Source organism: Sorex fumeus, unplaced genomic scaffold (assembly GCF_029834395.1).
Source record: "Sorex fumeus unplaced genomic scaffold, SorFum_2.1 ptg000122l, whole genome shotgun sequence".
Lineage (NCBI taxonomy): Eukaryota > Metazoa > Chordata > Mammalia > Eulipotyphla > Soricidae > Sorex > Sorex fumeus.
The window spans coordinates 57,016,632-57,030,824 of NW_026606179.1; the positions used below are offsets into that span (position 1 = coordinate 57,016,632).

At 53.6% G+C, this 14,193-nt stretch overlaps 1 protein-coding gene across 2 annotated transcripts; it reads left to right on the forward strand.

The window, feature by feature from the left end:
- Positions 1-2,287: 2,287 nt before the first annotated feature.
- MON1B (MON1 homolog B, secretory trafficking associated) lies at positions 2,288-12,391 on the forward strand. Of its 2 annotated transcripts, none has more exons than XM_056136635.1 (6): positions 2,288-2,405; positions 2,822-2,958; positions 4,906-5,277; positions 5,646-6,456; positions 6,645-6,792; positions 9,144-12,391. In XM_056136635.1, exons 2-6 carry the CDS (start codon positions 2,832-2,834, stop codon positions 9,351-9,353), a joined length of 1,668 nt encoding a protein of 555 aa, XP_055992610.1. In that variant the 5' UTR covers positions 2,288-2,405; positions 2,822-2,831; the 3' UTR covers positions 9,354-12,391. The 2 variants fall into 2 exon arrangements, with proteins under 2 accessions (XP_055992610.1, XP_055992611.1); XM_056136636.1 differs by lacking the exon at positions 2,288-2,405 and adding an exon at positions 2,416-2,591.
- The last annotated feature ends 1,802 nt before the right edge of the window (positions 12,392-14,193 follow it).

The window sequence follows — 14,193 nt, forward strand, 5'->3', positions numbered from 1 at the left end:
TTCTAAATTCTAAATATTACCAACACATTTATTAGAAATAAAATGGCGCCAATAAATACATCAGCTTTATAAATGTCAGTTGTACCTAAGCCTGTGCAGAGGGAGCAGAAAGACCTGGTGGGTGGTTTTTCTGGAGGTTATTCACAGGGCAAAAGCTCTGGTGGCAGCTGTGCTTCCCTCATGTGCAGACACTGAGGGTATGATCTGTCCACCCAGGCAGAGCAGGTACCAGTCACATACCACTTGCTCCACTCTGCCCCAGGATGTGACACCTCTGCCAGGCACCACCTTATTGCAAGCAAGAAGCTGAATAATATCCTGGGAACTAATATCCTGGAGCTAATATCCTGGGAAAGGGGAGTGACCTCTGTTTTCATCTGTCCTGCATCCCAGGAGATCAATACTCCCTATCTCACCTTCCATCTCCCACACACTCCCAAAGCCAGCCAGATGGATGCATGTCATAAGCATGTTGGAGGGAAGAAACTACTGTTATCCTGGGCTAGGAAACTACTATAATCCTGAGCATGTGCATATGAGATTAAAGAGATATAAAGCGGAGTTCACATCTCATACATGTGAGACCGTGGATTCAATCTGCACAACCAGCCAACCTGCTGACGGACACTTGACTTGGTCTTTCTCACAGCTGCAGCGTCTTGTCTGAGATTAGCCTCTGTAAGAAAAGATGGAGGATTTGACCCAGACAGAGTCCTGAAGTTCTCTTCCTGGAACCCAACTCACAGGGCGTTTGGATCTAATAGCACAGCTGCCTTCTCCCAGAGCTGTCTCTAACTTTCTTCTGTCTCTGGCTTAACTGCTCTCCGCTGGAGCACACAGTGTTATTCCAGGTTATAAGGAACAGGCGTGGGGAGTCTTGGAAAGAGCCATCAACATGTGAAAGAGGAACTGAACAAAGGCCTGAACAAGCTAGAATTTTCTTTTGAAAGTCCAGGAACTTTAAAATGTTTATTGACATGTAAAAATTATAAAGCAATTGGGGGGGGCTGGGGTGGAGGCAGGAGGCTAAAGGGTGTGCGATTCATTTACCTTTCAATCCCTCTTACCAGCACTCAGACCCTGAGGCAGTCTAATAAGAGCATCTCAGAACTGAGCATGTTTGGTGGCATGAAGGGGGGGAATCCCTTGAGAAGCTGGTGCTGTCCCTAATCTGGCAGAACTGGCGGGCACTACTAGTTTAAGACAGCTTTTTGTACTTTTTGTACTGTTTGTTTGAAGAAATCAGAAGATGGAGAAAGGGGAGGGTTCTTAACCTGGGAAAAATTGGGACATGTGGATTTGAGGGAGGCAGATTGGCAGTGCTACACTGGGAGACAGGCTGGGAGTCACTGGCAGTCATTCAGAGCAGAAGAGGAGAGCTCAGAGCAGCAGCAGCGTCGCCTTCCAGAAACCACATTGAAAATGACAGCTAGAACCGCAGAGACTCGCCAACAAGCTTAAGACCCAGCATCTAAAACCGCCTTTCCAAAGTAGCACCGTCCAGGGGGCGGGCCTCAGCTGCCAATTCCCAAGCCCTCTTCCAGGCCAACCAATGGAAGCCCGCAGGGGCCGCGGAGGGGGAGGGGTCACTCCCCTCAGCCAATGGGGAGTCAGGAGTCTCAAAGCCACGCCCACGGGGCGCCTAATCTGCATAAGCCGCCTATAGAGACCAGTCTTCGGATTTGAGGTCACTCTAATGGGTATATAAGCCCAGGCGGCGAGCCTTTGACTGCAGGATTGAGGTCACCCTGTACACGGCCTTTGCAGACTCACTCCCTGGCGCCCTTAAAAGGATGCCCCAGTTCACACCTTCCCTTTCCCGCCGAGCCCTGAATAAACGCACGGACACTTCCAACATCCGAGAAGCCGGCCCTCGCTTTAGTTGTCGAGTTCCCGCGGCTGACCAGCTGCGCGCAACGCTTTGATTGGCAGCGGCGACTGTCCGTCATACCACATACCACATCTCTGCCCGGCTTCTGCCTTCCCTGCCCCGGCCTTCCCTCCGAGACCGAGGAATAGCCAAATTGCCTCCGTTCCGGTGGGGCACGCCTACTGGTCGGCCAAGGTCTCGCCGGAGCTTCCTATTGGCTATGAAGGACGTCAATTACTAGACGGGCGGAAACGATAGCAAACCCACACGCGAGCGCCGGGAGCGATTCGCCGTGGGCGGGACGGCCCGGAGAGTCCGCCTCTTCTGATTGGACCACAGGGGAGGCGGTGCCACCCGGGCTACTCCGGATTGGCTGAAGGTGAGCCGCGCCCCCTTCAAGCCCCCGGTAACCGGAAGGCGGCGGGGTGGCCTCGGGGCCGCGCGAGCCGGCGCCGCGGGGAGGACTGCGGCGGGGGCTCCTGGGCTCGCAGCCCGAGCCGAGGTGGACCCGGGAGCCGCGCGAGTCTTGTCAGCGGTGAGGGCGCGCCCGTGGGCGGCGGGAGAGAGGGGTCGGGCCCCTCGGGGAGAGGAGCGCGGCGGCTCCCCCGGCGGAAGTGTCCTCTGCGCGGCGTCGCACCCGGAAGTGTCATGCTGCCCGGCGCGGGGCGGTGCTGCGAGCCGGTCCAGCGGGCCGGGCAGTGGCGACGCGGCGTGCCAACAGGTGTTTATGCGGCTCTTCTTCCCCCCCGAAGCGGCCGGCGGGTGCAGGACCCCCGCCCCGCTGGGTCCCGTGCCGGGAGCGCCTGGCCGTGTGGCAGCCCTCCCCGGGGAGGGCAGGGGTGGGAAAGGGGCGCTGCGAGAGTGTCCCCGGGGGGCCCGGCCCCGCGACGGCGGCCAGCAGGTGCCTCCCGCTGCCCGTGAACGACCCCCCGCTTGTGCTCTCCCCGGCAGGGATGTGCAGATGGAGGCCGGAGGAGGCGCCGCTGCCCCGGTGCCCGGGGACGCGGAGGACGTGGAGGACGCGCGCTGCCCCGACCCGGAGGACCCGCCGGATCCGGATCCGGGAGACGGGGGCCTGGGGCGCACAGGTGCGACTTTCCCCGGGGTGCCTTTGTTTTGTTTGTGGGGTGACATGGTGTGCATTAAATCAGGAGGATTTAATGCAAGCCCACGGGTTGTTGTAAGTCACCATCACCGCCACCCCTCCCCCTTGGTCGATGTCATTTTTTGGAGCTAAGGAGAAAGCGAGATCTCTTGGCGGGTGAGCACTTGGTGTGAGTGTAGGGATCCATGGGAGGCAGGCAGAGAGGGGCACTGGAGATGTGTGAGTCCATGGTGGGCGGGAGAAGTGTGACAGGTGGACAGGGTTTCTTCTGTGATGAATTTAAGGCGTTCGCTATGGGTGGATGTTCCTGGTGGTCATGAGCAGGGAAGCAGTAGACCACCATGAGATTTTTTCTATGGGATGGTTTGGAGAGTCAGAGGAGCAAGACAGGAGTCTGGACGCTTCAGGTGGGTGTGTAGTCGATGGAGCCGCAATGGAGCCACTGGGTGGGGTCAGTGGGCATTGACCCCCTTGGGATTGGGGAATGATAAAGGGGCCATTGGGCAGGACCACTGGACCTTATTGAGAGTAAGTGGTGAAGAGAACTTAGGGACTATTGGCAGCTAGTGACAGTTATTGATAAGGGGTCATTGGTAAGTGGGACATGGGGGTGGTGTTCATGAGAGGATGGGGAAATCAGTGGTCATTGGGACCGCTGGGGGGATTGGGGAGACTTGTCGAATGGCGATGATGATGGTCATTGGGGTTTCAGGGGACATGTTGACAGTGAAAAGGAAAGAATGTCCGGGGGGGTGGTCAGTAGGGTGACACTGAGGGTGGCAAGCCCGGCTGCTTGCTGTCTGGAGTGGGGTGGCACTGTTGATTCCTGTGAGTGTGATGATGGGGTTTCATCTCTAGTGTTTGAGAAGCCAGTGGAAGTCAACAGAAGTGTTGGATGTTAAAGTAAAGTAAAGGCCCTCCCGTTGTTCATCGATTTGCTCGAGCAGGCCCAGTAATGTCTCCATTGGAGATTTTGTTGTTACTGTGTTTGGCATATCGAATACATCACGGGTGGCTTGCCAGGCTCTGCCGTGCGGGCGAGATACTCTCGGTAGCTTGCTGGGCTCTCCGAGAGGGGCGGAGGAATCAAAATCGGGTCGGCCACGTTGGCTGCGTGCAAGGCAAACGCCCTACCGCTGTGCTATCGCTCCAGCGTTGGATGTTAGTGGAAGCAAATAGTGGTGACTGGTGGAGTGGAATATAGGTCAGGACAGTCATGTGACGTGGAGTGGAGTGTTAGTGAAGAGCCTGACAGTAAATAAGGTAGTCATAGGCCCCGAGTATTAGTGGAGATTCATGGCCTTTGTGGGGAGAATTAGTGCTCAAGAATCTAAGAGAGGGGCTGGAGAGATAGCACAGCGGGTAGGGTGTTTGTTTGCCTTGCACACAACCCACCCAGGTTCAATTCCCAGCATCCCATATGGCCCCCTGAGCACTGCCAGGAGTAACTCCTGAGTGCAGAGCCAGGAATAACCCCTGTGCATCGCTGGTTGTGAACCAAAAAAAAAAAAAAAAATCTAAGAGAATCAGTGGGATCATTACGGGTGAGTGGATATAAATGAGGAAAAAATACAGAGTTAGGTTAGTGGAGAGGGGCAGAGACCCAGGTATGGTGGCCGCCATCGTGATGAGTGAGTAGATATGAGAAGAATTCATTTGAGGTCGTTATTAATGGGGGAATCACTGAAGATGAAAATATGAGCAAGAATTGGGCAATGAGGCGTTTTGAAGATTGGGACCGACAGGTATTGAGAGGGGAAGAATTGGTTTGTAGGGGCATGAAATGATCAATACTGCAGCGATTGGTTCATTGGGATAAGGCGGGGGCTAGGAATTACCAAGAGCCTGGTGGGGAGTGGGGGGGTGGCATCCTTGGACACTGGGGTTCCAGGGACTCTACGGACAAATGACCAGAAGGGCCCCCTTTCAGCATTTGAGACCGAAGACCAGCCAGCCCACCCATCACCGCCACCGGAGTCCGAGGCTCCTCCCCACCCCTGTGACCTCTGGGACCCTGCGGCCCCCGAGACCAACACCCTGGATGGCCCAGAGAGTGGCTCAGGCCTGGATGGCCCGGACAGTGGCTCGGGCAGTCGGGATGAGGACTTCAGTGGTGGCGACGACCCCAGTGACGAGGCCTGGCGCAACAAGCGGAAGCATGTGTTCGTGCTGAGCGAGGCAGGCAAGCCCATCTACTCCAGGTACGGGAGCGTGGAGGCGCTGTCGACCACCATGGGCGTGATGACGGCGCTCGTGTCCTTCGTGCAGAGCGCGGGAGATGCCATCCGTGCCATCTATGCCGGTGAGCAGCGGGCGGGGCGCTGGGCTCCTGGAGGTCGGTGTCTGGGCTCTGCGGCCGCAGGAGAGGGGACGCGGGATGCCGGCAGACTGGGCTGAGCCCAGGGGACCCGATAGTTCTCTGCTGCAGGAGTCTGTGGCTGTGTCAGGTCTCCTTCTGGCTGGGTGTCTGTCCCCCTCTCCATCCGCCCCTCCTGCGGGCCTCTTGTCGCACCTGGTTCTTGGGCCTTCCAACCTGTCCCTGCAAAGGTCCAAGTCCCCCCCCACCTTGCCCAGAGTGGGCGTTGGAGGGCGTGTACTGCGTGGGGAGGGCCTCCCCCCACTTGTGACCATCTCTGCCTCGTGCCCCCCCCCCTTCTCTTTCCTCCCTAGAGGACCACAAGCTGGTGTTCCTGCAGCAGGGGCCCCTGCTGCTGGTGGCCGTGTCCAGGACGCCACAGTCGGCGGCCCAGCTGCGGGGGGAGCTGCTGGCCGTGCACGCGCAGATCGTGAGCACGCTCACCCGCGCCAGCGTGGCCCGCATTTTCGCGCACAAGCAGAACTACGACCTCCGGCGCCTGCTGACCGGCTCGGAGCGCACGCTGGACCGGCTCCTGGACAGCGTGGAGCACGACCCGGGGGCCCTGCTGCTGGGCGCCGTGCGGTGCGTGCCCCTGGCCCGCACCCTGCGCGACGCTCTGGGCACCCTGCTCCGGCGGTGCACGGCCCCGGGGCTGGCCCTGTCGCTGCTGGCGGTGGGCGGCCGCCTGGTGACCGCAGCCCAGGAGCGGAACGTGCTGGCCGAGTGCCGGCTGGACCCCGCCGACCTGCAGCTGCTGCTGGACTGGGTGGGCGCGCCGGCCTTCGCGGCGGGCGAGGCCTGGGCGCCCGTGTGCCTGCCCCGCTTCAACCCCGACGGCTTCTTCTACGCCTACGTGGCCCGCCTGGACGCCATGCCCGTCTGCCTGCTGCTGCTGGGCACCGACCCCGAGGCCTTCCACGAGATGGCCACCTGCCGGCGCCTGGTTGAGGACGGCATGCACGCCCTGGGGGCCATGCGCGCCCTGGCCGAGGCGGCCAGCGCCCCCGCAGCCCGTGTCCCCGCCTACAGTGTGCAGGCGGTGGGGGCCCCCGGCCTCCGGCACTTCCTCTATAAACCACTGGACATCCCAGACCACCACCGCCAGCTGCCCCAGTTCACCAGGTACCGTGCCTCTCTCGTGAAAGCAGTTTGATCACCAGATCCTCCACGGGTCCAGAAATCCCCTATTCTAATAAAGGAAGCCCCAGCACTCATGGGAGGGGCTAACTGTCCCCTTCTTTCTCCCTTAACTCCCCCTTCCCCTCTCCCCCCCCCCCCAACCCGTGTCCCACCTGGCCCCGTCGTTGCAGCCCCGAGCTCGAGGCCCCGTACAGCGGCGAGGAGGAGAGGCAGCGGCTGTCCGACCTCTACCACCGCCTGCACGCGCGCCTCCACAGCACCTCCCGGCCCCTGCGCCTCATTTACCACGTGGCGGAGAAGGAGACGCTGCTGGCCTGGGTGAGTGGGCCGGGTCGAGGGGTGCCCCTTCAGGCTCTTTCCCTGCCACTGTCTCTCCAGTCCTAGCGGCCTCCTTCTTGCACAATGCACCTCGACCCAAGCTCAGCTTTTTCCCAGGCTCTGTCCCTGCCGTCCCACGCTTTTCTGAAGCCTGTCAGCATCACTGCCGGTGCCTGTGACCTGTTCTTAGCACCAGAGCTGTTTTCTGTCACACCATGAGCAGCGGGTACCCCACCTTGACTCTCAGATGCCTGGGGAACAAGCCTCATTGTAGATGCTGGCCCCCCAGCAAGTTTCGGCCCCTTGAGTCCCCACAGGGTTGGTCTCAGAGCATGCCTTCTGTCTAGGGACCCTTATCCCAGGGGTGTCTTCTGACCTTTTAGCCTCACCTATAACTGTGACTCAAGGTGACTTTGTAGGACTTTGCCCAGGCTCCGCATTCAGGGCATATTGGCTAAATCATTTCTTGCAAATTACTGTCCATGGGGCATTCTGGGACACAAGTATATTTTTTAAACTTTTTATTTTGGGGGCACATCCGGTTTTGCTCAGGGTCTACCCTGGCTCTGCAGTTAGGGACTCACTCCTGACAGAGCTCAGGTGGACCATCTGGATGGAGTGCCAGGGATCCCGGGTCAGCTGCGTGCGAAGCAAACACCCTGCCCACTGTACTATCTTTCTGGACCCAGGTTTTGTTTTGAACTTTGATTTTTCAAGCAATATTAGACTTACAAAGAAGTTAGAGAACAAGTAATTACTATGATGTCCTTCACCTAGTTTCTCCCGGTGCTACCACCAGCTTAGGAATTCATTATCACGATCCTCAGACTTCAGCTTTTACCATTCATCTGCCAGTGCTCTTTTACTAGTCCACAATTCACCTGAGGACCACATGCTGGGTTGATTTATTGTAGCATTTATTCTGAAACAGCCCTTGGTCCTTGTTGTCTTTTGTAACCTTGTCACTTTCCATGAGTACCCAGTTAGCTTATAGCATGTTCCTCAACATGTAGCACTGTAGCACTGTCCTCCCATTGTTCATAGATTTGCTGGAGCGGGGCACCATTGTCTCCATTATGAGACTTGTTACTATTTTTTGGCATATTGAATAACCCACGGGTAGCTTGCCAGGCTCTGCTGTTCGGGCGGGATACTCTTCAACATGAATTTCTACAAATATCTTATTGTTATGAAAGTCAGGTCATGTGTGCCAGATTTCACCTCCATGAGGTTAATCCTTCCCAACTTGTGACTTCTTTGTGATTGTCTCTGCTGTTTGTCATTGGAGCAGTCCTCCACTAAGTTAAATATTAATTAATGATTCTAGCTGCAACAGGTACTACTTTGCTCTTGACTGAATGGTGACTTTTCAAATTCCATCATTCCTTCTATTTTTTTTTTAATTGTTGAGTTCTACTACCTGAGAAAAAACTTACTGTTTATTGAATTTTTCATTTTACTTCTGTATGGTCTGCTGGGTTTCTCTTTAGCGGGCTAAAATCCTTTTCTGTCATTTCTTTTAGTGCTCTAACAGACTTTGATTTAACCAGAGAGACCCCCGTGTCTTTCTAATGGGACCCCATCACTGCCTGAGCATTTCTTTCTGCTACGAGCTTTGCTAAGCTCATCTTTAGTTCTTTGTGCCGCTCCTGAAATCAGTCATTTTTTCAGGGAACCCCTATACCCTTTAACTAGGCCAGAATTCAGTGGACATGTTCCAGCGTTGACATGGTCAAGGATAATGACCTGGTTCCCCCAGGCCTTTAGATCCAGGGTCAGGGGGCCAGTGCATGTGGCTGTGCACCTGAGTGGGGAGCGGGTTTGTGGGGCCTGAGGGTTTCTGGAGGCAGTGCACATTCAGCAGAGAGGGGCACTCTGCAGATGCTGACACAGGATAGAGCTGGTTAGGCCAGAGCAGCCCAAGAGGCAGTGGGAAAGCTGGTCAGGTGAGGCCTCAGGGTGCTATGGGCGTTACGTAGACTTTCATTGTGCGTCCAGGCTATGGGGAGGAAAACAGGTATATGGTGCTTATGACAAACCTCGTAGAGTAGCAACCGCTGACTCAGTGTGCAGCCTTGCCCCCCCCCCCCAGTCCCGCATGAGCACAGAGGGCCTGAGAACACCCCCCCCCCACCCCCAATAGCCAACACCTTTGACTCGAAGCTGTTAGATAGCTCCAGCCCCTTGCCGAAGCTGGGACTCCTAGTACCCGTTCACCTGCGTTAGTCCGTGCCGGGGCTGCCATCAGGTGTGTTTGGAGACTCACTGAGGAGACAGGCATGGGGCGTGCTGGGCTGGGCAAGATTAGCCAGCTCTGACACCTCTGACTCTCTTTCTTCTCCAAACCCCAGGTGACCTCCAAGTTTGAGCTCTATACCTGCCTCAGCCCCCTGGTGACCAAGGCAGGGGCCATCTTAGTAGTGACCAAACTTCTGCGCTGGGTGAAGAAAGAGGAGGACCGGCTCTTCATTCGTTACCCACCCAAGTACTCCACACCCCCGGCCGCCCCAGCTGCCCCTGCGGACCAGGCTGCCCACAATGGCTTATTCACGGGACTCTAAGAGGCGGAGCTCCCGGATGGGGTAGAGCTGAGCGCCACCCCTTTGGGGCCGTTCTCTTCGGGCCCTTCCTGGGGAGTGTGACTGGGAGGGGTGCTGGTGGTTATCAGGCTGGAGGGAGAGCTGAGATGGTGACAGCCGAGTCCACGCAGGTGAACGGGCTGCCTCCCCGGGCCTCCCAAAGACCTCAGCCTCTGGGGAGACCCTCAGGCCTCCCTGGGCCAGGCCTCCTGCCTCAGCTGCATTTGGATGATGTTCCAGCTTCTGACAGGGTCTGCCTCTCCAGTCCCGGGCACCTCAGCACTTTGTCCTGCGTCAGGAGTCAGCCCCCTTGGCCTTGATGGAATCTCAGCATGAAGTGTTCAGGGCAGGCTGAGGTGGCACTGGGTTTCTCGATGTGAGGGTGCAGGACCAACCTGTGCCCAGAACCAACCAAGGGTATAGTGTACCCGAAAGGCTGAAAGCCAAATCTCAAGGACACTTCCTCTACCACTCATGACCTTGACCCAGTCAGGGATGACCGCCATCAATGCCGGTCGCTGCTAATGTTACTGCAGAGGTGGCCCCCAGCAATGCACCTGGCTTCCCCGTGGCCCAGATACCACGTTTTGAACGTCGTAGAGCGCACGCTTAGCTTCTCAAGCTCTACTCATCTACATGGCGCTACTCAACCTCACCTTAGCTGTTACAGAGGATGCGGGGCGGGTTGGGGCCACACCCAGCGATGCTCAGGGTTCCTCCTGGCTGTGCTCAGGGGACCATATAGGGTGTTGGGGCTCGAACCCAGGTGGACCTTGTGCAAGGCAAGCCCCCTACCCACAGTCCAAGCCCCCTGCCGCTGTTCTAGAGCGTTTGTGAGCTGACCAGGGCCAGAACTCCGGGCCACCACTACACAGCACATCTGCCCGAAAGCTGCAGAGCCTGTACAAGACGAGCAACCTGGAGAGGAAGGGCCCACCTCAGGGGTGTGTGTGTGCACATGTAAGCACGCACACACAATACTCGCTGCCCCTCCCCCCACCTCCAACTGACCAAGACCCTAAATTGTGTCCTTGTTTTTTCAAAGCTGCTTTTGCAGGCTTTGGGGCAGCCCCACAAGCACTAATTGTCCCCCCAGGGGCAGGGAAGCTGTGCACTTGCCCAGAACTGAGGCCTCGCCCCTCCCCCCCACCACGGCTGTGGACTGTTACTCCCAGCACCCCGCACGCATGCGCACTGCCGAGGGGTCGGGTCCGCATCCCCGCCAGCCCGTGCCCACGGCGCATGTGCGGACCCCCTGCACTGCACATAGCCCGGAAGATGGAGCCTTTGGGAGTGGAGACCCCGGAAGTGGTGCAAGAGGCTGAAGGTAGTGAGACGCTATGAGAGATTCGAGCTCCCTAGGATAAGGAAATGTCCTTGAAACCACTTTAAAAAAAAAAGAATCCAATTGAAAGCCTCCAAAAAAAAATTTACTGCTCCACCAAGTGGAGATAACGTGTATTCTTCTGGGTTAACTTTTGTAGATTAACCATCAGATCCATTGCCTGGGTCCTTCGCAGTAAATAACAGATTAAATACTTGAGCATGCCTTTCTCCAAATTTGAAAAGGGGGCGGTGGGCGGGGGGATGGATGTTCTCAGAGACATCTGCTGCCACCTTGCAGCAAACTAACCGCACTTGTTCAGTTTCTTCGATCCACTCCCTGCCCACCCCACCCTGCGTGGACACCAAACTCCAGGGAGAATGGCCACGTCTGCAGACGGCTGCTTTTCTCCAGGGAGTGGTGTTGATAAAGACACCCCAAACCTCAGTGAGAGGGGTCAACTTGTTCTAGAAACAACTGGAAAGTGCAGTCTCCAAATCAATGAAAATCTGCCAAGTCAGTGATCCACCATGCCACTGGCTTTCTTGCTTTCTTTTTTGTTTTTTTTCTCAGTAATTGTAGGAATTCTCCTAATGTAACCAAAGTATACAAATTAGCTTGGAAAAAAAAAAGACCCATCTAGCACTTGGTTCATTTACTTACCAGCTTTGCCGTTTCATTTATTTCCAACCTTTCCTGTACATTCTTGAAGCCCCTAAGTCAATAATGTATATTGATTAGGTCTTTCAGGATCTAGCTATGCAGACATGAACAATTTTTCTTACATGTTTGTTGGCCAATATAGGAAGAGAACTCCATGAGGTTCCCCAGCACCTAAAAACGGTGCCTGCTGAGCATATAGGATATATGCTGGGCTTATGAATTTTTTGTTTGTGAATAATGAAATAACTCAGAGAAGAGCCACATGTTAAGTGCCAACTTTTAACCAAGCACAGACAGATGCAAATAGATCTCATTTGTTAAGCGTTATTTTTGTAACGTCCACTGCTTAAAAAAAAAAAAAACTTTCAGATCCCCCAAACTGAAGTTGTGATGAACTTTATTAGCAATGACGAAAAATAAAGAAAATATAACCATTTCTAATCTAACAAAATTGGCTTTCTAGAAGGAATAATACCTGGTATTAATCACTGTGGAGGAAGTCTATTAGAGGTGGTTTGGCAGGATATTTTTAAGATACGTGTTCTTTCGCATCTTCCATCACCATGCTAGGTAAATGTAGAATACACGGGCATGTGGACCAGGAAGATCAGTAAGTGGGTAATGAAGGCAAAACCCCAAAAATAAGAAAATGACTATATTAAGGTATACCCAGATATGATGTGCAATGCCAGAATGTGGTAGGTGTATTTTTTAAAGGGGGAAAAAAATAAAAGTAAATGGTATAAAGTTGTAAAGTTATAGAGTTGTAAACCAGAGGAAATTTTGGGTAATATATTAACATTGGATCAATATTAACCTCCCAATTTGGGGCTAAACTGTGATCTGTTAGTGTTCCCTGGAATATAGGGAATAAGAACTGCAATATTAAGGATGACGAATCAGGATACCTGCAGTTACTGTGCAGAAATGCTCACAAATGGGAAATTTGATAACAGGGCAAATAGCACGGTGGTTTATGTCTACAGCTTTTATGTATATCTGATGTTATTTCCCAATAAAAAAGTTTTTTTTAAAGGCACCTAATGTCCCATATACTATTTTGCTTTATAACAAAAGGAATGATCAAAATGTTGGTAGGATTTAAGAGATTGCTCTCCCATCTCACCGCATGACTGACACTGGGAATGTAGTGGAGAGGGAAAAATACAGAAGGAGGTTTCTGAGAATGTGCAAAAGACATGGGAACAGTTGGGAAATTGCATGTTATTGTTTGGTGGTTGTTAGTCATCTGTCTGGTTAGAGGATTGGGGTCATTTTAAGAAACGGGCCTTAGAAGTTGAGACTCTTAATGAAGTATCTGGAGGTGAAATGTTAAGAATGCAACCTTGAGCTTACTAGAAAATACTTCAGCCTGGCAAAAAGAGCAGAAGCAAATGAATATTAATGATTATCAGACATGGTGATGTCTCCGTTGGAGTTCTTTATAGAATCTTACTTACAAGGGCATTTGAAATTTTTCAGAATGAAATATTAAAAAGAAAATAAGTAATCACAAATACCACATCTATATCCTCAAAGTTGATATTTAGATGTGGAAACCTGATAGAATGAATACCTCAGTGGAGCGAGAAGCAACAGTCCCTCCTAGGCAATGTGTTCACTGACTGTCCCAAGACATTCGTAAAATGTGTTTGTCTTTTTCTGCTTTGCATTTTGTTTTTGAGCTTCATGCATCAGTGCTCTGGGGCTACTCCTGGCTCAATGCTCAGGGAACCAACCATGTGACTGATGATCCCTGACGTCTCACATGCCGGGCATTTGTGCCCCAGTTGTCTTTAATTTATATATTTTTGATATTAGCAACCATGTATCATCCTTTCCTACTCCAACAATGCTTTGGGAATTTGTGAATTGTGACCAATAATGATTGTAAAGAAATACCCATGAAACTGTGGAGCCACAGTCCACAGGTTGGAATTTCAAACTCATTTTGAACACCAGCAGTTCCTCTGTCATCACCAACCCGTTCCAGTAAGGAGAGTTCCGAGGTGTCCTTTGTCTTCTCATGAAAAGGTTGACCACCAAGTCCTGCTTCATCCAGCACAAGGGCCAAAAGGGAGGGGTCCTGCAAGGGCCCTTCTCTGGCTGGAAATCCACCCCTGACCCTGGTCAGTTCTGTTGACAGAACCCCACTGGGGCTTGCTCCCTCCCATCCCTGACCGGTCGGGCCCCTCTTCAGACCCCACTGACTCTCCCTGGAGCCTGTGTTTCTGATTTGCATCTCCACAGGGCAGAACGAGTCTTTGAAGAAGACGGAAAACTTGCTGGAAATAGTGAAAAAGCTGCAGAAAGGTTACGTGTCTCCTTGTGTGTAAGGCGCAGCCTAGCGTTTCGAGTCCAGCCAAGGTGTTCCCTGCCCAGCCTAGAGTCCTCATAACTGTGGACAATGATCCTGTCGTGCCTTCCCCTCCTAAACAAAACTTTCAGGGGCTCCCAAATGACATTCAGGTGTTCCCCTCCCGGCGATTCTTAGCAGAAGTCAATGTAGTGCTTGGGCCCTGTGTTCTGGAGACACATCAAGCAGTGCTCAATGGCCTTCAGGCCTGCATTTGCCAATTTTGGGGAGAGCAGGTGGTCAGGTGGCGCCAGTTGAACTGGGGTCAGCTGCTTTCAAGGAATACACCCCTGTACTATCTCTCTGAGCACTCCGCCCCATACAATTAAAGTCTTTGAGCAAATAAATAAAAAGCAAAACCATCTTCAGAATTATAGAATTATAATTCTAGAATTATAGAAGTATAAGAGGATGGAACCCTCTACACTCACACACACACACACACACACACACACACACACACACACACACACACCAGC